At 40.7% G+C, this 27,917-nt stretch overlaps 1 protein-coding gene across 1 annotated transcript in view; it reads right to left on the bottom strand.

Annotated features, from left to right (window-relative positions):
- Window positions 1-27,917, bottom strand: part of USH2A (usherin) — a 1,018,338-nt gene that overhangs the window by 491,941 nt on the left and 498,480 nt on the right. Inside the window, exons 33-35 of the mRNA XM_040347840.1 lie at window positions 18,816-18,975; window positions 14,126-14,297; window positions 6,380-6,527 (exon numbers count right to left, since the gene is read on the bottom strand). Coding sequence (XP_040203774.1) covers window positions 6,380-6,527; window positions 14,126-14,297; window positions 18,816-18,975 — 480 coding nt within the window. The remainder of the gene's footprint in view (window positions 1-6,379; window positions 6,528-14,125; window positions 14,298-18,815; window positions 18,976-27,917) is intronic.

Below are 27,917 nucleotides of genomic sequence, written 5' to 3'. Positions count from 1 at the left end.
ACCTGGCGTCCTCAAAGGGACCGGATGCATGAATAGTGGGTGGCAGTTTTCTATCAAAATAGCGGCCGTAGATAGAGCATGGGGGCGGCGGCCATGGATAGATCATGGGGGTGACAGCCATGGATAGATCATGGTGGTGACAGCCATGGATAGATCATGGTGGTGACAGCCATGGATAGATCATGGGGGTGACAGCCATGGATAGATCATGGGGGTGACAGCCATGGATAGATCAAGGGGGTGGCAGCCATGGATAGATCAAGGGGGTGGCAGCCATGGATAGATCATGGGGGTGGCAGCCATGGATAGATCATGGTGGTGACAGCCATGGATAGATCATGGGGGTGACAGCCATGGATAGATCATGGGGGTGACAGCCATGGATAGATCATGGGGGTGGCAGCCATGGATAGATCAAGGGGGTGGCAGCCATGGATAGATCATGGGGGTGGCAGCCATGGATAGATCATGGGTGTGACAGCCATGGATAGATCATGGGGGTGACAGCCATGGATAGATCATGGGGGTGGCAGCCATGGATAGATCATGGTGGTGACAGTCATGAATAGATCATGGGGGTGACGGCCATGGATAGATCATGGGGGTGGCAGCCATAGATAGAGCATGGGGGGCGGCAGCCATGGATAGATCATGGTGGCAACAGCCATGGATAGATCATGGGGGTGGCAGCCATGGATAGATCATGGGGGTGGCAGCCATGGATAGATCATGGGGGTGGCAGCCATGGATAGAGCATGGGGGGTGGCAGCCATGGATAGATCATGGGGGTGACAGCCATGGATAGATCATGGGGGTGACAGCCATGGATAGATCATGGGGGTGGCAGCCATGGATAGAGCATGGGGGGTGGCAGCCATGAATAGATCATGGGGGTGACAGCCATGGATAGATCATGGGGGCGACAGCCATGGATAGATCATGGGGGTGGCAGCCATGCATAGATCATGGGGGTGGCAGCCATGCATAGATCATGGGGGTGGCAGCCATGGATAGATCATGGGGGTGGCAGTCATGGATAGATCATGGGGGTGACAGCCATGGATAGATCATGAGGGTGGCAGCCATGGATAGATCATGGGGGTGGCAGCCATGGATAGATCATGGGGGTGGCAGCCATGGACAGAGCATGGGGGGTTCAGCCGTAGATAGAGGGGGCGGTGCTCCGGCACCCCCAATGGACGGGCCACCACTGATTCCAACAATTTCCGGACTCAAAATCCCTTTAGATTGCAATCAAATGCCTGTGGGTATGCTGAGCCCCATTAATAGTGTTTTTTCACTGAAATAATTAGCTTTTTTGACACAAACACTGAAATCTAAATTGCTCAATTTTCTTTGCTTACAATTTTTTTTTTATTTATTTGAAGATGTTTTGATGTACGTTTGTGACTGATGAATTATTAACAACAAATGTTAAGCATCTTGCAAATGGATTTTGTCACACTTATGTCCTCAGAGATGCTGACTTTAAAAGAACAAGCACAAAATTCATTTTCTTTCTGCCCATTGCTTATTGCTACACACTCTAAGATTTGCTGCTGTAGTCCTTACACTTCTTTCTGCTAAATAAAATACATTTTCATTTTAGCATGCATTAAATTTTAACTAGGAACATTGTTTATGGAAAAGATTCATAGAACACTTACACATTGTTAGTAGTGGCACAAGCTTATAAAACACATAAAAAAGAATTCAAATGCTTATCTGTTTAACATGAACACATAACAAAATCCCATTGTAATGTTGGAGAAAAAAATAAATATTTTTCATAACGCAAATAAACATTAATTTTAAGAGTTCCCATAATCACAGTAATGTTTTTTTCTCTAACTGAATCCTCCTGATTCTAAGCATGTATAGGCTGTCAGAATTCTTGTAGGAACAGACCCTATTCTATTCTACAGACAGGTAATCATCCTAAAAGCGTATCTAAACATAAAAACAAAATTGTAATACATTGCAGCTTACTAATACTTAAAAAGTGGTGGCTGCATTAGTTTTGTTTTATTAATTTTTTGCCCTTTATTTTCACCCAGTGCCCCCCCCCCCCCCAAAGGATTTTGAGAAAAAAAATGAAATTGTTAAAATATTTAAATACAAAAATAAATAAAAAAATAAATAGTACAAATAATAAAACTGCTCTACGGACTCCATCCATTGACCTACTGGCACCATCCACTGCGTAAAAAAAATATAAATTGTAAAAAAATGTAATTAAGAAAAAAAAAATATTCCTATACATTTATTGTATGAATAGAAAACATTGGAACAAATTTAAATTTAAAAGAATTACAAAATGTAAAAAAGTTTAAAAAAAAATCACACAGGTTCTGAGCAGTGTGAGCAGTTTGTTTAAAATACTTAAAGGGGTTGTAAAGGTTTGTTTTTTATTTTCCAAATGGGTTCCTTTAACCACTTCCATACCAGGCACTTACGCACCTTCCCGCCCAAGCCAATTTTCAGCTTTCAGCACTATCGCACTTTGAATGGCAATTGCGCGGTCGTGCGACGTGGCTCCCAAACAAAATTGGCGTCCTTTTTTCCCCACAAATAGAGCTTTCTTTTGGTGGTATTTGATCACCTCTGCGATTTTTTTTTTGCGCAACAACTAAAAAAAGACTGAAAATTTTGAAAACAAATTACGTTTTTATTTTTTTCTGTTAATCTTTTTGTAGGGTGGGCTTCCCTGGTGGTCCAGTGTGGCGATCCGAGGGGGGGCTGCGCTGATAAACAATCAGCGCGAACCCCCCCTGTCAGGAGAGCCGCCGATCGGCTCTCCTCTACTCGCGTCTGTCAGACGCGAGTGAGGAAGAGCCATCAACGGCTCTTCCTGTTTACATCGTGATCAGCCGTGATTGGACACGGCTGATCACGTGGCAAAGAGTCTCCGCCAGAGGCTCTTTACCGAGATCGGAGATGCAGGGCGTCAGACTGACACCCCGCATCACCGATCGCCGCGCTGCGCGCCCCCACGGGCGCGCGCGGCATGAAATCCTGCAGGACGTCCATGGACGTCCTGTCAGGATTTCAGGACCACTTCCCGGACGTAAATCGGCCATAGGCCGGGCGGGAAGTGGTTAAGCTCGTTCATTGTTGGTTCACTTACCTTTTCCTTCGATTTCCCTTCTAAATGTTTTTTTTCTTTGTTTTCTTTGTCTGAATTTCTCACTTCCTGTTCCTCCTCAGTAAGGTGTTCAGTAATCTGTTCTAAATGACTTTCTACCACTCAGATGATGGTGGAAAGCTTACCGAGGAGAAACAGGAACTGAGAAATTCAAACAAAAAAAATATTTAGAAGGGAAATCAAAGGAAAAGGTAAGTGAACCAACAATGCACTAGCTTAAAGGAACCTATTTAGAAAATAAAAGACGAACCTTTACAACCCCTTTAATTTTTTTTAATAAAAAATTGTTTGCATTTCATTTTAATTATTAACAATAAAAAATACCCTCCAAAATCTTCAGCACCAGGCCCATGATGCTATTAATCTGGCCCTGACTTCCTGTCTTAGGGTGTACCCACTCTGGATGGAAGAGCGACAGAGCCACCCTTGGACAGCGGCATTGAGGAGACGCGATGTTAGATGTACTAGTAGATTTAGACTAGAATTCTAGAAATTACTATACAACTTTCTCCCTCCAAAAATGTTATAACTTTTTATTTTTAATCTGTTTTTATTGTCATTTTTGTATAAGGAGAATGACATACTGCAACGCATCCAATACAAAGTGAGGTTATAAAAGACAAAATCCATGTGTTGCCTATTCAAGATACGATCAATATATCACAAGGAACACCAAGAGAGATAATAACCGATAAAAATATATATATGACTATCTCGTTTGATATCATTTTGATTCGTTATTTACATAAATTTGTTTAATTAAGTTTGTTTAATCCGTTTAATTCGCTTTCGGAATTTGTTTTGTTTATTATTCTAATCAATTAGCATTTTTGGAAATTCAAATTTGAATCGATTCGAATAGTTTTCTAATCAATTTTGAAAAAAATTGAATAGAATAGAAAATAATATTACAGAAAAAAATAAGAGAATATAATAGAGTAAAAAAAAAACACAATAGAAAATAAAAGAACAGAATAGAATGGAATAGAATAGAAATGATTAGAATAAACAAAATAATAGGATACAATAGAAAGAATATTACCATCTTCTGAAATTTGAAAAGAATAGAATAGAAAACAATATAATTCAAAAAACAATAGAATAGAATAGAAATTATATAACCATTTCCCAAAATTCAAATATAATCAATTTAAATTTGAATAGAATAGAAAATAACAGTATAATATAGAAAAAACAACAGAATATAATAGAATAGAAGGAATATAACCATCTTACTATTCTATTCTTTCTTATTCTATTCAAATTTGAATTGATTCTATTTGGATTATGGAACATGGTTATATCCTTTCTATTCTATTCTATTGGTTTTTCTATTTGTTCATTCTATTCTATTCTATTATGTTATTTTCTATTCTATTGTTTTCTATTCTTTTTATTCTGTTATATTCTGTTGTTTTTTTCTGTACTATTCTTTTCTTATGTATTCAAATGTATTCTACTTGAAATTTGAATTTCTGAAGGTTAAATTCTATTTTATTCTATTTTTTTTATTATATTCTATTTGTTTCTATTGTATTCTATGCTTTTAGTTTCTATTTTGTTCTGTTTTACTGAATTACGTTCTATTATTTTATTTTTTGTTATATTCTTTTCTAGTCTATTATATTTGTTTCTATTCTATTCTCCTTGGAAATTGGAAATCTATTCGAATTCGAAAACGTTTGGAGTTAGAATTTTAAGCTATTTTAAATTGATTTGAAAGCTATTCAAATTGTTTCTAATTCAAATTTTGTCCAAATTTTTTTTTCGTTATCTCGTATTGGTTTAAATTTGGTACTATTGTAATTTTGAATACATCCGAATTCCCCCCCCCAAAAAAAAAATGTGTTCAAATTTCTATTTGGAATGAAACAAACTGCACATGTCTAGTCTAGTATAGATTTCTTCCCCGGCTTAACAGAACTGCTAGGGAAATGTACTTAACACTGTAGTCTGCTCAGTGTGCTCAGCTGCTGTTTGGTTCTGCCTCTGGCCTCCTCTGTATCCAAGTAACCTACAAAAGCTTTGCATGAATAGGTAGACGCTATGCAGAACACAGCATGAATATTAATGTCACTCCAGCCAATCCCGGGGGAGGGGGGGTGGCCCTGATGGATGCTTTGGACACACTGGGCATGATGTCTTTCCTGGAGAGGATAGTGCCAGTCTGGGAGGGGGCACATTGGCTCTCATAGGCACCAGCCTCAGGTGGGTGGCCTGAGAGTCTGAAGTCAGAGAGAGTAATCCTGATTCTACAGATCCTGGTTCTATGAAAAAGCGAAAAAGTTTGTCCGATGGAGCGTACACACGGTTGGATTGTCCGCTAAAACTGGTCCGTCGGACACTTGTTGTCAAAAAGTCAGATCGTGTGTATGGGCACTTTTTCATCTGACAAATGTTCGCTGTGAGAACAGACAAACTTTCCGGCAACAAATGTCCTATGTAAGCTAATCCGATTGTGTGTACACAAGTCCATCGGACTAAAGTCCAAAGTCCAAACACGCATGCTCAGAACCAAAGCTAAAGAACAGACAACAATACCAGAAGTTGCCCACAGGGTGGCGGTAAAGAGCTGAAAAACCATGTGATTGGGTGAAAGTTGGCTGAAAAAGTTCTACCGTGTGTATGCATACTAAGTTCACGGCCAACACCCATTCGGAGCAAAATCCATAGAAAAGTCCAATGGAAGTCTGATCGTGTGTATGAGGCTTTACATGCAGCCCAAAATGCACCAAACTGATATGCCAGGGTGCCTATTCTATCTATTACAGGTATTTACGGTAGAGTAAATACAATGGATTCAACAATTTAGGCAGCTCTTTACATACTGTACATTCACATCAGACCATGCTCTCAAGGAGCTTACAATGTAAGGTCCCTATCTTATTTGTGTATATACACGAACACACATAGTAAAGGTCAGTTTGGATAGAAGCCAATTAACCTATCAGCAAGTCTTGAGAGTGTTGGAGAAATCTGGAGTATGCATAAATAACCCACACAAGCACAAGGAGAACATGGCAACTCTATGTAGATTACGTTCTGATCAGGATAAGAATGGAGACCCCGGTGGTGCAAGGCTGTGGTGGTTGCCATAATGAAACAGGAAAGGTAGGTCAGCCGGGATTGTACTGATGTATTTATGTGCATACATGCAATTCCAGGACATTTGAATTACAATGAATTATCCTTTGTGTCTGGGTATGCACATTTACCCTTCCTTAGACTACTTACCATTTGGGTGCTTTGGCTTAGACCAAGTGATATTGAAGGAATCTGGAGAAAGTGATTGGACTGTTAGAGACTGAAGACCATCAGGTACTCTCTCTTCTGTAGAAGCCTCAGTGATACCACTTGATGTACATCCTCCTCCGGAGCAAGCCTGACAACAAAACACCAAAATCACATACTGATCACTTAATGCACGTACATTTTCCTAATTGGTGTGAACCTTTTAGGTTAACAACTTTTGTAAAATGACCTTGCTACTTTTGATAGCCATTTTAAACTTTCAACAATAGAAGTTGCTTAAACAGCAGGCACTAGAAGGTAAAGATCGGTGGGTTAGTTAAAGGGGTTGTAAAGGATTTTTTTTTCCTAAATAGCTTCCTTTACCTTAGTGCAGTCCTCCTTCACTTACCTAATTCTTCAATTTTGCTTTAAATGTCCTTATTTCTTCTGAGAAATCCTCACTTCCTGTTCTTCTGTCTGTAACTCACCACCGTAATGCGAGGCTTTCTCCCTGGTGTGGAGAAAGCCTCTTGAGGGGGGAGGGGGCAAGCAGGCAAGTCAGGACACTCTCTACTTTGCAGATAGAGAAAGGAGCCGTGTGTTAGTGGGCGTCCAGACACTCCTGCTGGCCCCCTCAAGAGGCTTTCTCCACATCAGGACTAAAGCCTCGCATTACGGTGTGGAGTTACAGACAGAAGAACAGGAAGTGAGCATTTCTCAGAAGAAATAAGGACATTTAAAAGCAAAATGGAAGGATGAGGTAAGTGAAGGAGGACTGCACTAAGGTAAATGAAGCTATTTAGGAAAAAAATGTTTTCCTTTACAACCCCTTTAAGGTAGATCTAAATGAATTCTCTTTTTTGCATCTCAGTGCTGCTAATCTCCTATATCCCTTTTTAGTTATTCCATGTCTACATGGATTTACCTAAAGTAATACTAAAGGTTCCAATATTTTTTCCTCAAATAAAAAAGAAGTTTATACTTAATACAATACATTAATATCTTGCACAAAGAAGGGGGTCCCCCACCAGCACTGTCTGTTCCTCCTCTTTTCCGTGCACCCCCACAGCAAGCCATGTGCAGGGCTGGGTTGCGGGCTTCTATAGACACACAGAGTGAGGTTCAGCTCCTTCTGCCGCTGCCTCCTCACTGGATATGACTGACAGTCTTGACTGTTAAAATTTGCTCTCCTTTGTTGGGCAATTTGTTTGTTGAGAGGTTGTTTTGTCGCCTCAATATACAGGTCAATATACAGGTCTTTGCATTCCACACTACACTGCACTGCATATACCAAGTTACTTTGCTTATGTTTGAGTGCTGTTTTTTTTTGTTTGTTTTTTTGAAGGAACAAGCTTCTGTCTCAGGCCTCGTACACACAACCGAGTTTCTCGGCAAAAACCAGCAAGAAACTTGCTGTTTTGTTTTTTTTTGCCGAGGAAACCGGTCGTGTGTACACTTTCGACGACGAAACTGTCGAGGATCTCGTCGAGCCAAAAAGAAAGCATGTCTTTTTTTTCCTCAACGGGAATGGAGAAATTTGGCTCGCCGAGATCCTCGACAGCCTAATAAGGAACTCGACGAGCAAAACGATGTGTTTCGCCCGTCGAGTTTCTCGGTCGTGTGTACGAGGCTTCAGTGTTTTTCTTGGTTTGCAAAAAAAAAGAATGCAATGTTTATTAAAGACTCTTTTACGTTTTTTCTGACCCTTCAGGTACACAGGGGATGACTATATTACTTCATGGGGTTGATTTACTAAAAAAAATTAGGCTACTCACTTTGCAAAAGAAGTTGGGATTTTTCCCCAGAGCTAAGTGAATGTGATGAAATTTCACTTTGCATATAATAGCTAATTAAATTCACGTAAAATAAAAAACAGCCTGTTTTCTTGCACATGATTAGATTTTCAAGTCAGCAGAACCCCACCTCATTCTCTAAGCTCAAAATTTGCTTGCAAAGTTAACAGTCTTTTTGCCTTTAGTACATACATGGGTCGAATTTCAAATTTCAAACAAATTTTCTTTTCTAAAATCTTATCTAAGAATTTTCTTCAAATTTCACACCATTAGTGGGCTGCAGCAACAGCCTATTTTCCTGCGCCCATCGAATTCGAGTATTAGGGCATGTTGGAATTTGTTTGAAAAATAATGATTTTCTAATCAATGATAGGAGAATCGTGCGGGGAATGTACCGTAATCGAAAAATAAATGCACATGTGCAAGAAAAGAAAATTCCAAGAGAGAAAAGATGATTCCCAGCCACAAAAATTTTCTATTTGTAAAATCAGCAGAGCTTCCCCTCATTTCAGATCTACCCCTCAGATTTACAGCAACTGCACTTCTAAGTGCACTTTGCACTTGTAGTTTGCACTTGTAGTACAAAGTGGATTTGCCTTTCATAATCAACCCCCCAATGACTTGGATAAATGAGAGCCTTCCCAGATAAAGAAGCTAAAGTAATGCCAAAGCCTGTTAGCATGGACAGTCAGCACTCCTATCAAAAGCTGTGCTTAAACACCCCACACTGGAGCTTAAAGGGGTTGTAAAGGTTCATCTTTTATTTTCTAAATTGGTTCCTTTAACCACTTAAGCCCCGGACCAATATGCTGGCTAAAGACCCAAGGGGTTTTTACAGTTCGGGACTGCGTCGCTTTAACAGACAATTGCGCGGTCGTGCGACGTGGCTCCCAAACAAAATTGGCGTCCTTTTTTCCCCACAAATAGAGCTTTCTTTTGGTGGTATTTGATCACCTCTGCGGTTTTTATTTTTTGCGCTATAAACAAAAATAGAGCGACAATTTTAAAAAAAATGCAATATTTTTTACTTTTTGCTGTAATAAATATCCCCCAAAAACATATATAATTTTTTTTTTCCCTCAGTTTAGGCCGATACGTATTCTTCTACCTATTTTTGGTAAAAAAAATCGCAATAATCGTTTATCGGTTGGTTTGCGCAAAATTTATAGCGTTTACAAAATAGGGGATAGTTTTTTTTGCATTTTTATTTTTTTTATTTTTTTTACTAGTAATGGCGGCGATCAGCGATTTTTTTTCATGACTGCGACATTATGGCGGACACTTCGGAAGATTTTGACACATTTTTGGGACCATTGTCATTTTCACAGCAAAAAATGCATTTAAATTGCATTCTTTATTGTGAAAATGACAGTTGCAGTTTGGGAGTTAAACACAGGGGGCGCTGTAACATTTAGGGATCACCTAGTGTGTGTTTACTAGTGTAGGGGGGTGTGGCTGTAGGACTGACACCATCGATCGAGTCTTCCCTATAAAAGGGATCACTCGATCGATGCGCCGCCACAGTGAAGCACGGGGAAGCCGTGTTTACACACGGCTCTCCCCGTTCTTCAGCTCCGGGGAGCGATCGCGACGGAGCGGCTAAAAACAAATAGCCGCGCCGTCGTCCCGGATCGCTCCCCGAGCGGACCCGACCTCCGCATGTACCGGGGGGGTCCCGATCGGACCCCCCACCCACGTCTAGCAGAGGACGTACAGGTACGTGGATGTGCCTGTCCGTGCCATTCTGCCGACGTAAATGTACATGAGGAGGTCGGGAACTGGTTAAGATAGTGCATTGTTGGTTCACTTACCTTTTCCTTCCATTTCCCTTCTAAATGTTTTTTTTTCTTTGAATTTCTCACTTCCTGTTTCTCCTCAGTAAGCTTTCCACCATCATCTGAGCGGTGGAAAGTCATTTAGAACAGATTACTGAACAGCTTACTGAGGAGGAACAGGAAGTGAGAAATTCAGACAAAGAAAACAAAGAAAAAAAACATTTAGAAGGGAAATCAAAGGAAAAGGTAAGTGAACCAACAATGCACTAGCTTAAAATAACCTATTTAGAAAATAAAAACGAACCTTTACAACCCCTTTAATGGTGTTTTAACGGTTTCAAAAAATCTGCCTAAACTTTGCCAAAAGCTTTGAATTTCTTTGCACAAGCTTGCTGTACACATTGCTTTTATACAGACCGAAACTCATGTGTATAAAACATTTCTGAGTAGCCAGAAGCAAATTAAAGGAAATCTATCAATGTTCAAAAGACAGGCACAAAAATACATAATTATATTGCTAAAATATTTTTATATACTGTGAAATGTGCTCAAGAGTGCAATTCTGTTGTAAACCAATTTATATTTTAGTTTTAGAGCTTCTATAAGATCCTTTTAGAAACCCTTGCTCCTTTCTGTACATCCCCCTTTGGAAGTTGCTTCACTGAAACAAGACATCACTGTGATCTTTAAATGACCCCACTGCATTTAAATTAATGAATGTTCACAAGGAGCCATCCAATATATTTTTAGACATAGACATAAGGTAAAATGCGAGATTGATTCATATTAAACGTTACCTTTGCAATCTCCAGATTAGGCACAAAGGATATGCAGATTGTCTTGTGCGGTGTATTGAATACATTTTTTTTATTTCGCCTAATTTTTAATTGCCGAGAACATATTTTATTTTTTTTTACAATTCAATGTTCAAGTGATAAGGTGGGGGGATATATTTAGACCATCTGAGTGCATACAGAGTGGGGATAAATGTATGCATGCTATCCGCATCAATGTAAATTTATTCATAATCAAGGATGGAATATTTCTTATGGTATTCATCAAAACAAATATCCGGATATAGATTTACAAGTTAAGGAAAAAGTCTGAAAAAAATAGGTAAACTTTTCTACATGTGCTCAAATGGACTGTGGATGTTCAAAAAGACCCAAAATGAATATAAGTCTTATGTTACTGTACATATTGCATGGTTGCCAAAAACAACAACAAAACAAAGAAGATGCACCAATACTGGAGTTGCAGTTAGATGTTATTTTGATTTTTAACAAAATGCCATACTCTCAACAACTGCTGGATCAGTGGGTTCTAGTGGTGGGACATTAGCATACTGTATGTGTCCTTTGTCACAAGAACTGGTAGCCTTCAGCACAGAGGCTCTTGGTAGAGGACCTAGTAAATTTACAACTGGGGGCTTAACTACTGTTATGGGAAGCTTAAGAATATGATTTCCAGGGGGGTTAGGGCTGGAGTTAGCAGGAGGGATAGTGTTAGTAGAAGGGTAAGGTAGATTTAGCAGGAGGGATAGTGTTAGTAGAAGGGTAAGGTAGATTTAGCAGGAGGGTTAGTGTGAGAGGGCAATATTTAAGTTTATTTTGCAAAGCAAATATACAAAAATCAAATACTTTTGACAGGGTACATTCTCTGTACTGCGACGCAGCGCATAAATACACTACATATCAATACAGTTGCAAGCATACTATTAAATTACATTCATTCAACCCATTCTGCGGTATGATGCCTGATGTGTTGCGCAGAGTTGTGAAAACCCCGAAACATCACATCGTGCATGACGCCGCATTACCCTGAAAACAGTAGTTCAAAAAAACGTGTCAAGAAATGTCAATGTCAGGGGGAAGGGGAAATCTTCAGACGTCCTCTTCCTCCTTAAAGTCCCTCAAGGTATAGTCTCTCAGCAGACTGAGGGTCAGTCTGCGACAGTCCTCAATGGACATCCTCTGCCGGTGGTGTACGCGGCGGTTCCTGGCGTACCATAAAGCGTCTTTAAAGCAACACAGCACCCGCCAGGCACTGTCAATGTCCTCCTGTGAATGAGTTCCACAGAAGAGTCCGTTTAACACACCAAAGTGTGTAATAGCAGTCTGTGGTACAAAGTCTTTAAGTTCAGGTTCCAAGGCCGTCAACAGGCCCTGTGCAAAGGGGCACTCCCAGAAAACATGATGAGATGTTTCCTCCTGGATGATGCAAAAGGGGCAGTGCGTGTATCTGCCCAGGTGTCTGGCATGCAAGAATGTCCTGAGTAGCAATCCCCCTTGGATTGCCATCCATGCGTGAGAGGGCAAGAGGGGTTAGAGTTACAGTTTGAAGTAGGGTTAGTGGGAGGGTTAGGATTAGCAAGAAATATAGGGTTAACAGGAGAGTAGGAATTGGAATTAGTGAGAGGTTTAAGGTTAGAATACACTGCAAGACGAAGCCATAGCATACTAGCTCATTATGTATTACTTATCTTAGGCCTCGTACACACGACCGTTTTCCTCGACAGAATCCATCAAGAAACTTGGTGGGAGAGCTTTTTTGCCGAGGAAAACGGTCGTGTGTATGTTTTTCATTGAGGAAACTGTCGAGGAACTCGACGTTCTCTTTTTCCTCGACGGGAGTCTCAATTTCCTTGTCGTGTTCCTCGTCGGGCTGGTTTTCGACGAAAAAAATGTTCGTGTGTATACTTAGAAACCCACGCATGCTCAGAATAAAGTATGAGACGGGAGCGCACCTTCGGTAAAAGTAGCGTTTGTAATGGAGATAGCACATTTGTCACGCTGTAACAGACTGAAAAGTGCAAATCGTCTCCTACCAAACTTTTACTTAACACGCAGTAACATGAGATTAGCAAAAGCAGCCCCAAGGGTTGTGCCAGCGGAATCGAACTTCCCCTGCCGTCGTATGTGTTGTACGTCACCGCGTTTGAGAACGAGGAGATTTGGGCTTGACCGTGTGTATGCAAAGAAAGCTTGTCAAGTTTCTCGACAAGCCTAACAAGGAACTCGTCGAGGAAAACGATGTGTCTTTTCCGACGATCGTGTGTACGAGGCCTAAGAACGAAGCCCCCGCAGCCATCCTCGACCCCCCCTCTGGCCACGGACATCTCTCTGGGCTTACTTCCAGGCATCATGGCTCCGGCGCTGTGATTGTCTGGACTCGGGATGACGCGATGCACGCGGGAGCCGCCGGTAACAGCGCATCTAACTGAAGCAACGGTATGATGTACCATTGCTTCAGTGCGCATGTGCGGTCACTTTGGCACATGCAGACACAGGGGGATATGTCCTAAACCGTTCAGGTTTAGGAAAGATACAGGGTTGCTACAGGTAAGCCTTAATATAGGCTTACCTGTAGCATAAAGTTTCAAAAATGTGTTTTTATAACCACTTTAATGCCCCGTACACACGACCGGACATGTCCGCTGAAACTGGTCCACGGACCAATTTCACGGGACAGATCCGATCGTGTGTACAGGCTAGCGGACAGATTTCCAGCGGACAAATGTTTCTTAGTTTCTTGTGCTGAAAATGCCCCCCTCGGCTTATACTCGAGTCACCTTTTTGCGCCTGATTACACATGTAGTCCCAGTTCTCCTCTAGAAGTGTGCAAAGTTTGCTGTCTGGGGGACCTATGGCCGGGGAGCACCGATTTTTCAAGGCCGGGCACCCCTTCTATATACTCCCATGTTAAACGTCAGTCTAGTCATGGACACAGTGAGGCTTGGACACAGTGAGGCATGGGCACAGTGAGGCATGGGCACAGTGAGGCATGCACATGGACACAGTGAGGCATGCTGATGGACACCCTAGGCTTATACTCGAGTCAATACGTTTTCCCATTTTTTTGTGGTAAAATTAGGTGCCTTGGCTAATATTCGGGTCGGCTTATACTCGAGTATATACGCTAATTGTCATTGCTTTTATCAATTCCGAAATCTTTCCACTTTATCCATAAAATGTATTATATTTATGTTCATTTATATCAGTTTCCCAGAGATTGTTGTCTTTGCAGATTTTTTCTTTAAATTTTGCTAAACTTTTGTGTGAAACAGAGAACAATGAGATTGACCCCCGAAAGCTTGTCCCAAAAAGGTAACTGTTAATTCACATAAAAAAGTATCACATATAGTACTACTCAACTATGTCTTCTTTATCCAAAATACTTACGGACAGTTTCAAGAAATAGGTGGTTCCTGGAATTAGTCCCTGGATGGTATAATCCTGAAAAAGCTCAGTGCTGTTGTACACAGAATCCCACACACTTGAATTGGTCACATCTTTGGTGATATACAACAAGTACCGTTCAAGAACTCCATTGATTATTTCAGGTTCCTTCCACCTGGTGAATCACAAAATATAGGGCAATGTTATGATCTATTGCTATCCCACTTTACCTCTTGCCGCCCATGTAACACTATTATACCCACACACCACACATATGCATCTATGGGCAGCAGAGGTTTTTGTGCTGAGAGCGTGCTCCCAACACAGAGACCAAGCTGTCAAGGTCTGTATTAATGATTGGGAGCCAGTGGGACCGGGCCACAATCACAGTGGTCACATAACTAGGTAGACCTTCCCACCCCTGGCTGTATGTGACCAGTTAAACCCTTAGGCCGCGTACATACGATCGATCCAAACCGATGAGAATGGTCCGACGGACCGTTTTCATCGGTTCACCGCTGAAGTAGCCTGATGGTCTGATGTGCGTACACACCATCAGTTCAAAAACCGATCGGGTCAGAACGCAGTGACGTAAAACACACAACGTGCTGAAAAAAACGAAGTTCAATGCTTCCAAGCATGCGTCGACTTGATTCTGAGCATGCGCAGGTTTTGAACCGATGCTTTTGTGTACTAACCATCGGGCAGCGGTCCAACGGTTCGATTTTAAAGCAAGTTCTAACATTTTTGACCGAAGGACAACGGACCGATGGGCGTACACACGGTCGGTTTGGACCGATGAAACTGGACTTCAGGCCGTTTTCATCGGTTTGGACTGACCGTGTGTACGCGGCCTTATGGGTTTTACTTCCTCTTAGTTTAAGGGTAAAGCATAATGGGCTATTATGCATTGCATAGTAGCCCATTATGTGACACTTACCTGCAGGAGAAGCCCACAATGTCCCTGAATTCCCCGCTGGCAGCGACCGTCCATTCTTTATCCCTTGATTGTTTATTTATTGTGCTCTTTTATTCTTTATAGAAACTGATACTGTACAGACTTTTCCCTGAGGAAGGATGTATATCATTTGAAACGCGTTGGAAAATTGTCCTGCACGCTCATATAGCCTATTGTCATTGGGCATGCGGTGACTTACAGTATTCTTGTTAAAAAGTTTTTATTCTTGTCTTTTTGTACTTTTTGATATAATTATGCATTGTTAATACATTTATAAACTTTTTATGACCTTGGTTGTCACATATATTTTTTGTTGCCTTAAAAATTCCACCTACTTTGAGGTTTTCAGTTTTACAGTGTTTAACCCCTTCCCTGCCAGTGCCATTTACACAGTAATCAGTGCATTTTTATAGCACTGATCACTGTATAAATGACAATGGTCTCAAAATAGTGTCAAAAGTGTTCCCCATAATGTCGCGGTCATGATAAAAATCGCTGATCGCCTCCATTACTAATAAAAAAATCCCCTATTTTGTAGACGTTATAACTTTTGCGCAAACCAATCAATATACGCTTATTACGGGTTTTTTTTACCAAAAATATGTAGAAGAATATGTATCGGCCTAAACTGAGAAAGAAATTAGTTTTTTATATATTTTTTGGGGATATTTATTATAGCAAAAAGTAAAAAATATTGCTTTTTTTTTCAAAATTTTCGCTCTATTTTTGCTTATAGAACTAGAAAATAAAAACCACAGAGGTGATCAAATACCACAAAAAAAGGATGTCAATTTTGTTTGGGTGCAACATCCCACAACCGCGCAATTGTCAGTTAAAGCAACGCAGTGCCGAATCACAAAACGTGCTCTGGTCAGGAAGGGGGTAAATTTTTCCGGGGCTGAAGTGGTTAATTTTTAGACTGAGGTAGACAACCCTTTTAAAGCCTAATTAAACTATTTAGTTTAAAAAGCTAAATACATTCTGCCTATATTGAAACAAGGGGCATTGAATGTCTTTTGAATCAGTTTGTTTCAAAAGGAAAACCAGTTACAGCCCGAAAAGAAAAGCCTGTCTGCGGCCAGCAAGGTTCAGAAAAGGAAGCAGAGATCTCTCTTCATAGATCGAACATACCCCCTGCTGAGTCACAGCCAGAGCTTTCCAATCAGCAGGGAGCATGAACTATGTTGATTTCAGAGCTACATGTTTAACTCAGTAGGGGAATGTCTGGAATCTGCAGAGATACTATTGCTTCCACACAGGAGGAAGGGGGTCCACTCTGCAACATGCTGGCAGGGGACAGGTTTTTTTGTTTAGGCTTTGGCTACTTTAGAAAGAAAATAAACTGTAAGGAATTGGGGTTTATTTACTAAGGGCAAAAAGGCTGTTTGTTTTGCAAGGAATTTGCCCCAGAGATTAGTGAATGTGGTGATGTTTTACTTTGTAAAGAATACCCAATCTTCTGCAAGGAGAAAAAAAAAAAAAAAAGATTTTTTTGCTTGCACAAGGTTAAATGATGGGAGACAACAGTAAATTCTCTTGCAAAGTGAAAAGCCTCTTTGCTATTAGGAAATCAACCCCAATGATTACCCTTTGTTTTTAAGCACCTGGAATGTATTTAGAAGATTTTAAATGAAAGTTCAATTGAGCCTTAATGAATTCCAGGTATGTTTTTTTTCACAGTTACAAAGCTCCAGCTTGGATCAATATAAGTAAACATATTCCATACCTGGCCGCCAATCATCATGTTGATGACTAAGCGCTAATATTTGCACGCAAAGCGTCTACCTCTTTGTCCCCTGCTCCATCTGTCAACCACTTAAAAAGCTCAAAATAATAGCTCATATAAAGCTCAAAATAAATTTTTGGAAGTGCAGCCACCCATCATCTTGGATCAATATACGTAATCATATTCCATACCTTTCCGATCATCATGGAAGAATCTTTATAGTAGTCGCCGCCATTATAGTGATCCTCGCGGTCTCCTGAATCCCATACCGACCCCTCATGGGGTCGCCCATTTAGCACGAGTGCTATTCGGAGATTGCCTCACATTTTTCTCAATGAGTACAAAACATTTGCTAATTGGGTTTGGTGGAGATCATGACATCACTGTCCCGCCTCTTCACCTAATTTAATCAGTGAGTAGTTTGTGTTGTAAGGCATTCTCTGAATGGTGGTTATGCTGTGCGAAGGACCCCCTGTGGTTCTACAGCAGGGCAGCCAATTGTCAGGGGATCAAAAAGGGAGAGAGGATCAACTTAGCAGCAACACCCACTACATTAATTCTCCACTTCTACAGGTAAGCAAGTGAGCTTCACTCGGAGTTATGCTTTAGAGCAGGGGTAGGCAACCTCGGCCATCCAGCTGTTTGTGAAAATACAAGTCCCATGAGACATTGAAGAGACCCTGACAATCATAGGCATGACTCTTAGAGGCAAAGGCATGATGACATTTGTAGTTTCACCACAGCTGGAGGGCCGAGGTTGCCTACCCCTGCTTTAGAGACTCTATTTTGTGTTTTATATACACATAGAGTTCCCTTTTAAAGACGCCTTGCTTTGAGAATATTCTCATGGGTAACGTTTAGCTGTGAACTTGCTAGGTATAATAATGCATTCTGTCTGAACCAGTTGAAACCTGAGCTAACCTTCTCTCTTAACAATACAAATGCTTTTGTTAGGTTACGCAATAAATAAAAACAGTTTCGGCAACCACCCGGTATGCATGTGTTCTCCTGTGTATTCAAATTAAGGCCTGGTTCACACTGGTGCCATTTTCTATTTCGCACAGAATTGCATGACAATGAAAAATCACATTCTTTTCAATGGTGTCTGTTTACATTAAACAACACAACTTCCCCTTTGGGGAAGGGTCCTGCACTACTTTGGTGCGATGCAATACGATTTTGTGCCCCATAGACTTAAATGGAAATGCATCGAAAAAGCATCTACACGCATTTTTGATGCTGTTTCGGTGCATTTTTTTCTCCAACTATTCACCTCCTCCTCCAGAAATCAAAGTAGTATGAAAATTGCATCAAAAACCCATCATAAAAGTATCAACAAAGCGCCAAGTTGTACTGCATTTGCACTATATAATCACATTCGAAATCAGATGGAACTGCAGTTGCAACTCTTAGGCCCCGTACACACGACAGAGTTTCTCGGCAGAATTCACCGAGAAACTCGGTCAAAACCCGGATTCTGCCGAGAAACTCTGTCGTCTGTACAGTTTTGGCTCGATGGAGCCGCCGAGGAGCTCGACGAGAAAATAGAGAACATGTTCTCTATTTTCTCGTTGTTCTATGGGAGAAGGCGGCCCGCCGAGCTCCTCGGCGGCTTCATCTCAAAACTCGATGAGGAACTCGACGTGCCAAGTGTGTACGGGGCCTCAGATGAGCATCTTAGAGAACACAGTATACAGAGATATGGGAATGGTTTTTACATCAACACACAGTCACACAGGTTGAATTGAATGGACAGGTGTCTTTTATCAACTATGTAACTAGTGTGACCTAGGCCCAATGATACATTCTCAGGTCTAGATAAAGGACATTTCTTATTACCTTTTTTTTATTATTTTCTATATAACAGGCAGCTTATACTTTAATACAGGGATCCCACAGGTATAGAATATGTATACTTACAATGATCCAAGCTAAACCGATGTCACTATGCAAAAAACAAACAACATACCTGAAATTAAGCTTTCAGGCAGATAGGGACAGTTACATACTTAACATATATACTTGTAGAATCCACAACTGTCACTCCAGGAAGAGGCACGTGCTGCGGTGGTAGCTGAGCCGTCAGCAAGGTGACTTCAGAACTGTTTGTGCAACCAACAAGTGTGCAAGCGCCGACCACAAACCGATGTGCTGCAAACGTTCCCAATCCTGGAAGACAAACACAGCGGGAGGTCATGTCATCAAGACAAGTAATCACAAAGTTTCTGTATAATGGCAGATTACCTCTTCACCTTTTCTTATGTTTCATCACTTTTCATCTAAGGCCTTTTGGGATTATCAAAAGCTTTTTCAACCCTTTCACAATCGTTATCATTTTTGCCTAGAAGCCTAATGTACAGTATCTCAGATAAGACGTGCTGATATATTTTTTTTAATGGCAATCAGATGTGGAGATATTTCACATTGTACATAAAGAAAACATAAACCATTTCATTGCCATGGATTTAACACCAATATTTCTTTGTAAAGGAAACCTTTACTCAGACACAAATATAAGAGGTTACCCTTTGAACATTAAGTGGCAGGCCAGACCTTTACTATCACTGTCCAGCTGTGCATAATGCCCCCAAAGTACGGTGCATAAGTTATCTATTGGGACATAGAGGGTGCCCCTTGCTTCAACTAAAAGGACTCATTTAGACTTGCAGTTGGGGACACCCAAAATGCATGGTTGAGCTGTGTTTCTGGTATACCTCAATTGTGCCCCCTTACATAGCAATGGCAGTGGACAGGGGGTGAGGGGGTGTTTATATGCTGCGGTCGTGATACTTTGCACAGATGACAAAAATAATATGATATGTTGAGATTGGCAGGCAGCAAGCCCTCTGAACATGACCCATTCAAGAGAAAGCTCCACAAACACACCTCAGCTGCATGCAATGCATTCAAATGAAGTGGGCAGAGACCAGCATAAAGATAATCATAAATTATATGGCACCAACATCCCAATGCATGTGGCTGTGGACTGTTTGTATAGCAATTATGGGATAAAAACCGCACGTGTGGAGGTATCACCTCGCCCCCTGTCAAACAGATCTGAAAAGCGATCTGAACAAAGAACCCCCTTTCAGAGGAGTTTTAATGCAGGTCTAAACCTAGCCTTAAGTAACCCCCAGGACAGAAAACAAACTTGAAATTTGTTTTCTTTTGGGTGTTGAAAGTTTGTGTGTCTTAAAGTACACTGTACTGTATTTTCCACAATCATGAGTAGGGATGAGTGGAGTGAAGTTTAGATTTGTTGTTGGCTCACTAAGCTGCTCTTCTTTTTTATTTTTTCTACTCTTTTTCTACTTTTTTTTTTTTATTACCAAAACCTTTTTTCTTTCTCTTCTTAAAGTTTTGTTGGGAGTGTATTTAGGGCGAAAAAAGTGAGAATATGGGAATCCCACCTAATTGTAAAAACTGCAGTACTCACCGATATTTTCGGGGGGGTGCAATCTTATATAAAGTATGACCAAAAATAAAAAATAAGAAAGAAACAGACTGCTTCACACCCTAAAGAGTTAACTACAAATTTTATTGAAGCTGTAAGCTATATCAAAAACATATATAGGACATAAAAACTGGTCCCCTATAAATAGGTGGACCTACCCAGATCATTCCCCATTAAAAGAACCCCAATAACGGCATGTACTGGTAACTAAACAAACTCGATTCCCCTGCAGGAGGACCAAAGTATATGAATAGCACACCCACCCTCCACAAAACACAGACACCCCCCCTAAGATGAAGAGCCTAATTGCTAGATAAATGTACCCCTGATGGTTCCCACACAGGACAGTGATTACCTGTAATAACAGGTGATAGATGTCCACTGTCTATGTGTGGAAACGCAGCACTGAAAAGACACCTGTAAATAAATATACAAACCACGTGACAGGATTACTAAGGTACAGTGGATCGAGAAAAAAAAAACATGCGGTTTAGTAATTATGCATATGAGCGTATCATTTTTTTTTTTGGTGGGAGAGAGGATCTTGGGTGGGAGTTCCCACACTTTTTTCCACAGCACTTGACCCCTGTCCGGTGGACATGTCTTTCACCATTTCTGGTAGTCAAAACCCGTTGGTCCAGAACTGAAGTAGGCTTGGTCACCTCTTCCCAATATCATCTCTTTACTCCGGTCTTTAGGATTTTTAGAGGATACCCCTTTTTTCACATAATCCATGCAGTGACATGGACATATGTAGAAGAAAACAGCCACTCTTTTCTAAGTACCTGTTGCCCCAGATCCCAGCTTGCCCTTCTCAATGCCAGTCCACTGGCTCTCAGTTTGATTTAATTTAAACTTTTCTTACAGCTAACCACTGCTGCAAAATAAACTACAGCAAAGTCGTAGAAGTCCGCCACTCTTAATATAGTGGAGACTAAACACAGGATTACCCAAGCCATGGTCCATGCTAAAATTGAAGCATCCATGCTTGATAAAGTAAGAAAATGTACTAAGCATTTGGCAACCCTGGGTAACTCATTATCTGCCTCCCTCCTTCCTCCTCCCTGCTGCTTTCCTCGTGACTCTTTTTGGACTAACCTTTTATTGACCACAGGTGACTCCCAGGAACCCCCCTCACCCTTACCCACCACCTTCTCTCCCCTTCCCAGCCCTTTCCGTTCAGCCCTCCCTTTACTGTGTATACACTTGGAAGGCTATCTTCTGTTAGGCGGTCCATACAAGGTTCAAATCTTGGCTGGTTCAGCACCAAGTACCAAGTTGATTGATCGATCAACTTGGGTACAACCAGCCTTACAGATTATCTTGCGATTATTGCTAGTAGCTGTTATACAATCTTCTCCCAGTGGGGATGTCTTCCCCCAAGACATTTGCAGATTCCCCTATCAGCACTGTCTGTGTTGATAGGGGAATCATGCACATTTCTTTCAACCCATGGTTGCAGGAAAGAAATTCACACCATGTATGGCCAGACTTAATCTTCTGCTACTCCTGAGCTGGTTAAGGCTGAGATACCAAGATTATTGAATTTATTATATGATGCATACCTCTTGCCTGACAATATCTGCCCTAGCTAGCTGGCCTTTACCAAATAATTAGTCAGTTTATTTATTGTATGGTATGTCAATCATTGTTCCTTTTTTTCTTTTTGCACTATATTCGTACCATTGCCTACTTGAGTCGAGTGTCACCTATTTCTGTATTTCAAGTGCCTTTGTTTTGTTGAAACCAATAAACATATTGAACAAGTAAAGAAGACAGAAGATTTGGGGCTCAATGTGTCACATTACCACACAGATTTAGGTGATTATTTTTTGTCTTTCAGCTGAGATTTAGTAACCTAATAGTTAGTTGGGGGGCAAAGGAAGGGGAAGGGGGCTATGCCTAGAGTTCAGCTTTAAGACCTTATTTACTCTAAAAATAAACTTCTTATAGCTCTTTATATTTCTACACCCCATCTCAGTTTTTGTTTTCTTTACTAGGGAACTATCTATATGGTAATACTTTAGAAGTGTTGGTGGATGAGCTCTGCTGGAGGAGTACAATAATTTACCATAAGTAAGGGATTACTTTTACACTATACGCTGCTGAGCCTGTGGCGAAAATGAACGATCATTATTTTATTAAAACAATGGCGTGTACGGAAGCAGATTAGAAGCATGTTGCTTAATAAACCCCCACTTTAATATTTAAAACCAAAATAACAAAATTAGATTTCACCTTGAAAAGTTTATATGGCCAATAAGTACTTGCAAAATAAGTCTTTAAAACAGCAGCAATTTTATACCAGCAACTCCGGCAACAAGTAAAATTTGTTTAAGTCTGAGGCCGCGTACACACGATCAGTCAAAAACGATGAAAACGGACTGAAGGACCGTTTCATCGGTTAACCGATGAAGCTGACTGATGGTCTGATGTGCCTACACACCATCGGTTAAAAAAAACGATCGTGTCAGAACGCGGTGGCGTAAAACACACAACGTACTAAAAAAACGAAGTTCAATGCTTCCAAGCATGCGTCGACTTGATTCTGCATACTAACGATCTGTTTTGTCCCATCGGTTAGGCATCCATCGGTCAAATTTTAAAGCAAGTTCTCTTTTTTTTGACCGAAGTATAACTGACGGATGGGGTCCACACACGATCGGTTTGGACCGATGAAAAGTCAGTTTTCATCGGTTTTGACTGATCATGTGTACGCGGCCTAATCCTATCCAGAAAAGAAGGCAATGGCGTTAAAGTAAAAAATAAAATCTATTTAATCTGTATGATAAATAATGCAAAAAAGCAAAATAATGCAACTTGCTCATAGACAGTCTCAGGGGAACTTCGGACACATGATTCTGTTCTGTGAAGCCTCATCAGCTTGCACTAAACGCCCAACAGTGCCATTTGTTAGAGAGGTAAGGATGTTTTTTGTTTAATTCCTACACAGAATTATTCCTTCCTAAATTTTGACCATTACCAAGGTCAGATCTTACTGGCAATGAAGGTCACAATGAAGGGGCTAGAAGCCAAAGACATTAACTTTGCATTAGTTTTGTTGTTCCCTTGAACAAAAAACAGCAGCGGCTGCAATACTCACTGTCAATACATAGCTCTCCCCTGCAGTACCTCTTCTTTGCCAGAGTAGTTGAATAACACCAAGACTGCAGGGTAACATCCTCCTGAGTGCACTCTTGGTGTATGTAGAGAGTGGCATTAATGTCCCAACTTAAGCACTGTTCTGTTAGTGGGGGCTCTAAGGAAGGATGGGTCCTCTAAGGCAGGGGACATAGAACCCAGAGCTATTTTGGAATAAAGAAGGTAGGAATCCCATAGCAAGATATCTGGATTTACATTTTGAATCAGGCCAGTAGAAGTTGGACAATAATTGGTTTCTGTAAGCACTAAACTTTACTTCATGCATTGCTTTAATGAGTAAACTGACAGTCTTCCAAGGAATGATTATATTCATTTGACAGTTATCACCTGACAGTGTTACCTTAACACTGCATTCTATAAACACAATATGTCTCTTTTAGATCTTTACTGCCAAGATGCAGAGATAGATTCCTAAAAAGTGCCCAAGAACCCTGTGATTGATTTTGAAAAAAAAACAAAACAGCCCAGTTTTATATATATATATATATATATATATATATATATATATATATATATATATATATATATATATATAGCCAATTGTAGACTCAAATTATTGCTTTAAAAGAAGCCTTTAAAAAGATGGGTGTGTTTGTAAATGCAGACAATAAAAATGTATTTATTATGACCCAAACAGTGTATGAAAGCCTTTAAGGATCAAGGAGGAATGAGGCGATTTTTATCTCTCCTTATTAGAGCAAGCTGGACCTGGAAATTAACTTTAAAAGGTTTTTTTGTCAACCATGGATTTAGGAAGTTTTACGAACTTAGTTTACATTTATCCTTTTCATAGTAACATCAGGTTTAAATAATAATACAACAAATTATATATATATATATATATATATATATATATATATATATATATATATATATATTTATATATATATAAACTATCCCTATAGTCATACAGTGGTTAATAATATGTATCTAAATTCTATTGTAAGTAAAAAACAATGTTTTTTAATTGCCAAACCTTTAAACTTTTTCTTTAAAAGATAATGGTTTTGATACCAGGGATTACCTAGCTCATTAAAACCTGTTCAAATGACCGATACAGCTTATCAGATCTCTATAAGATAAGATGTGACTGGAGCATGTAAACACTCATACGGGGACGAGGGGACCATTTTTATGTCTGATGCTATCACTTATAAATCCTAGTTAATCATTACTGAGCAGACTGTTTTTCTATTTTCTTATATTAATAATTGTTTGAAAGCAATAAGGATACCCATAAACATAAGATTAGTTTCTCTCAGGCCCCGTACTCACGACCAAACATGTCTGCTGAAACTGGTCCGCGGACCAGTTTCAGCGGACATGTTCGTTCGTGTGTAGGCAGCAACGTACAGGATTCCAGCAAACAATCGTCGGCCAGACCGTTTTCCAACGAACAACTGTTTCCTGGTCTTGCTTTAAAACAGTCTGCTGGAATCGTGTCCGTCAGACATGTTCGGTCGTCTGTACACAAAAGCAGCGTACAAAAACCCCGCGCATGCTCAGTCCAAATGAGGAGACGGGAGCGCTCGTTCAGGTAAAACTCGCGTTTGTTTGGGATATGGCACATTCGTCATTATAAACCTTTTATTCTAGCAAGAGAACAATGTCTTAAAAAGGTGCACTAAACCACATTTTCTTGCCTCGTTTTATTAATTCTTCTCTTGCTAGAATAACCCCGTTCTCTTGCTGATGCAATTTCAATAGAGTTGTCCCATACTGAAATGTCACATTTCTTGCTTGTGATGTAATCCTTTAATAATGTTTTCTATGCCAGACGTGTGTTTTGGTTGGTGGTCCTCCATAATTTATAGTAGTCATTTTTGTAAAGGAATGTGCATATTTTCTTTTTTTTGTTGTTGTTTCTAGTTATGTCACCATTTAAAATAGTTTTTTTTTACATGTTTTTTTTTTTTTTTATTTTTTTTTATTTTTTTTTGTGTTTCATTAGAGAATATTAAACCATGTTGGCACACCAAATGTCCCCCCCCCCCCCAAGGAGTGTGTCCTTTGTAAATTACCCATTGTATATTTATTAAAGGTTTGCTGCCTAATAATCCCCACAGTATAACAAACAATAGACATGTTTTCAAATGAAAGCAAAAAGCCTTTTATTCAGGCAAATGTCATCACAAAAAATAAAAAGAACGGCAGCACTAGAATAGATAGCAAACTATATGCAAACTTGCATTTCCAACATGGTGAAGGATAAACTTCCAAGCCTCAGGAGCCAAACACAAAAATATGAAGCAGCAGCACACAAACAAAGGAACCCAAACTGTGGTAGTACAAACAAGATGTCCTTTATGTGGAAGGAAATGGAAGGCAGAAAATCAACGTTTCCTCCTCTTTCCAGCCTTCCCTCCAGGCAGCCTTCCAGCGGATCTAACACGGGGTCTTGCAGGTGGGGTCGATGTGGCAGCAGGAGGATGGTGTTCCGCAAGCCGGGCCGGGTCACATAGCCCAGTCTCTGGGGTCAGCAGGCCCCTCTGCATCCACCAAAGGACCTGGTTCATCAGGGCCTTTGCCAGTCTTCTCTGGTCCTCCTCCCCTTCATTTAAATCATGGGCCAATGAGGCACTGAAGGCCTCTGTGGGGTTGAGGGGGGCCCTCATGATGGCGCTTGCCTCCTGTATCATGCGGAGGCTTGCCTCCTCCACAGGCCTCAACTGCCTCCTTCGGCCTGATGGCCTCACCTGGGGGGGAGAAGACTGGCTGGTGGTGGTTCTCCTGGCCGGGGGGACCTGCTGCAGGCCACTGGGCCCAGCCTCCTCCTGGCTGCCACTGACCCCGGCCTCCTCCTGGCTGCCACTGACCCCGGCCTCCTCCTGGCTGACAGACACCTGAGGATCTGCCACCTCCTGGCTGATCTCTTCTTCCTGTGTGGAAAAAAAAGGACATTTTTTACAATTTCGCTAAATAAAACCACACTCATTTTCATGTTTTTCGTTTAGTATTTTCTGTTCATTATTACTTGAATACACTCTACTTCTGACCCCTGCAGTTGTCATCTCTGACACCTATTTGTCTGAACACCTTTTTTTTTGCTTTTTCCCAGCTTGGCTTTTTTTTTACAATATCTAATCATTAATCCACCAAGAATTATTTACGCAAGAAATATAGAGGAAACTACTATACCTCCTCATCGAAGGGTGGCAGATCTGCATCTCTGTCAGCCAGGCCCTCTTCCTCCGACTCTGCAGGGCTGTGGTCATCTGGGGAAGGTCCGCTGGAAGGTAGCATGGAGGAAAGGTTGGAAGAAAGACTCGACATCGTTTTCCTGCCTTCCATTTCGTCCCGCAAAAAAGCCATCTGTTTATAATACCACAGTTTGGGTTCCTTTGCTTGTCTTGCTGCTGCTCCTGATTTTTTGCTTTTATTAGCTTTGTATGCTCTCCTGTATGTGCTTCTGAGGTTGGCAAGTTTATCCTTCACCATGTTGGCAGTGTATCCTGGCACCCAAGTTTGCATATAGTTTGCTAGCTCTTCTAGTGCTGCCGCTCGTACCTCTTTATTGCAATATAATGCGTGTTTGGAATTCCACAGGATGGGCGTCTCCTGATATTTTTGGAGTAAGGCCTCTATAGCTTCCTTGGTTTGTAGGAGGTCCATTGAATTTTTTGAAAAATTATATTTCTTTTTGAGTCTAGATTCCAAAAACATAAACCACAGAAAAATAAATATTCAAAAGGATCAGCGTTGACCTTGATCTAATATGTGTCTTCAAATTTATTACCTATATCTAATTACAAACACAGTCTCTCTTGTTTAAACAATGATTGGCAGCTCGGCCGCATTGCTTGTACCAAACATTGATTTGCTAGATGCAGAGCCATTGTTAACATTGCTGTAAATATTTTTAATATAGAAAACTAAACAATGCTTACAAATGACAGTATTCATCTAGGCACTCTTTCATGTGTAAATCTCATGCCCCTGACAATGGATGACATAAAAGACACTTCCTAATGACCTCTGTACAACCAACACTTGAACAATACTTTGCCTGATCTGAATACACCATTCAAAAACTTGTCAATGAGGTACAGCATTGTTCACATCTCTATTTTGTGAGGTGTCCAAAAGCATTTGGATACCAAAATAACATTGTGGTACCCCATAGACAGAATAGCTTAAAAAGGGTGCAACCAACAGCCCAAACCCCCATCCCATGTGTCTACATTTTCAAGGCCTCTGCTGATCACATTTTTAATTTCCTTACCTTCCTGTCTCTCGCTCCTCGTTTCTCACGCTCGCCTAATTACCGCGTAAGATGCGTAATCACGGCGTGCACCTTTTAAACACTCCGCGTATTTATTAAACCCCGCCCTCGTCACCTTTGCGAGGCCCCTAATCAATGAGTTTAGGAAATATGGCGTTAACTGTGTATGTTCTGTATGCGCTCGAAGATTCTCCGCGTAACCGACGTAAACACGTTGTTTGCATTCTCTACACTCCGCGTATGTATTAAACGCCGCCCTCTTCTCCGCCCATG

This window comes from Rana temporaria, chromosome 4, assembly GCF_905171775.1.
Source record: "Rana temporaria chromosome 4, aRanTem1.1, whole genome shotgun sequence".
NCBI classification, from domain to species: Eukaryota; Metazoa; Chordata; class Amphibia; order Anura; family Ranidae; genus Rana; species Rana temporaria.
The sequence above is the reverse complement of the archived record's forward strand: the minus strand, read 5'-3'. Positions and strand labels throughout refer to the sequence as shown.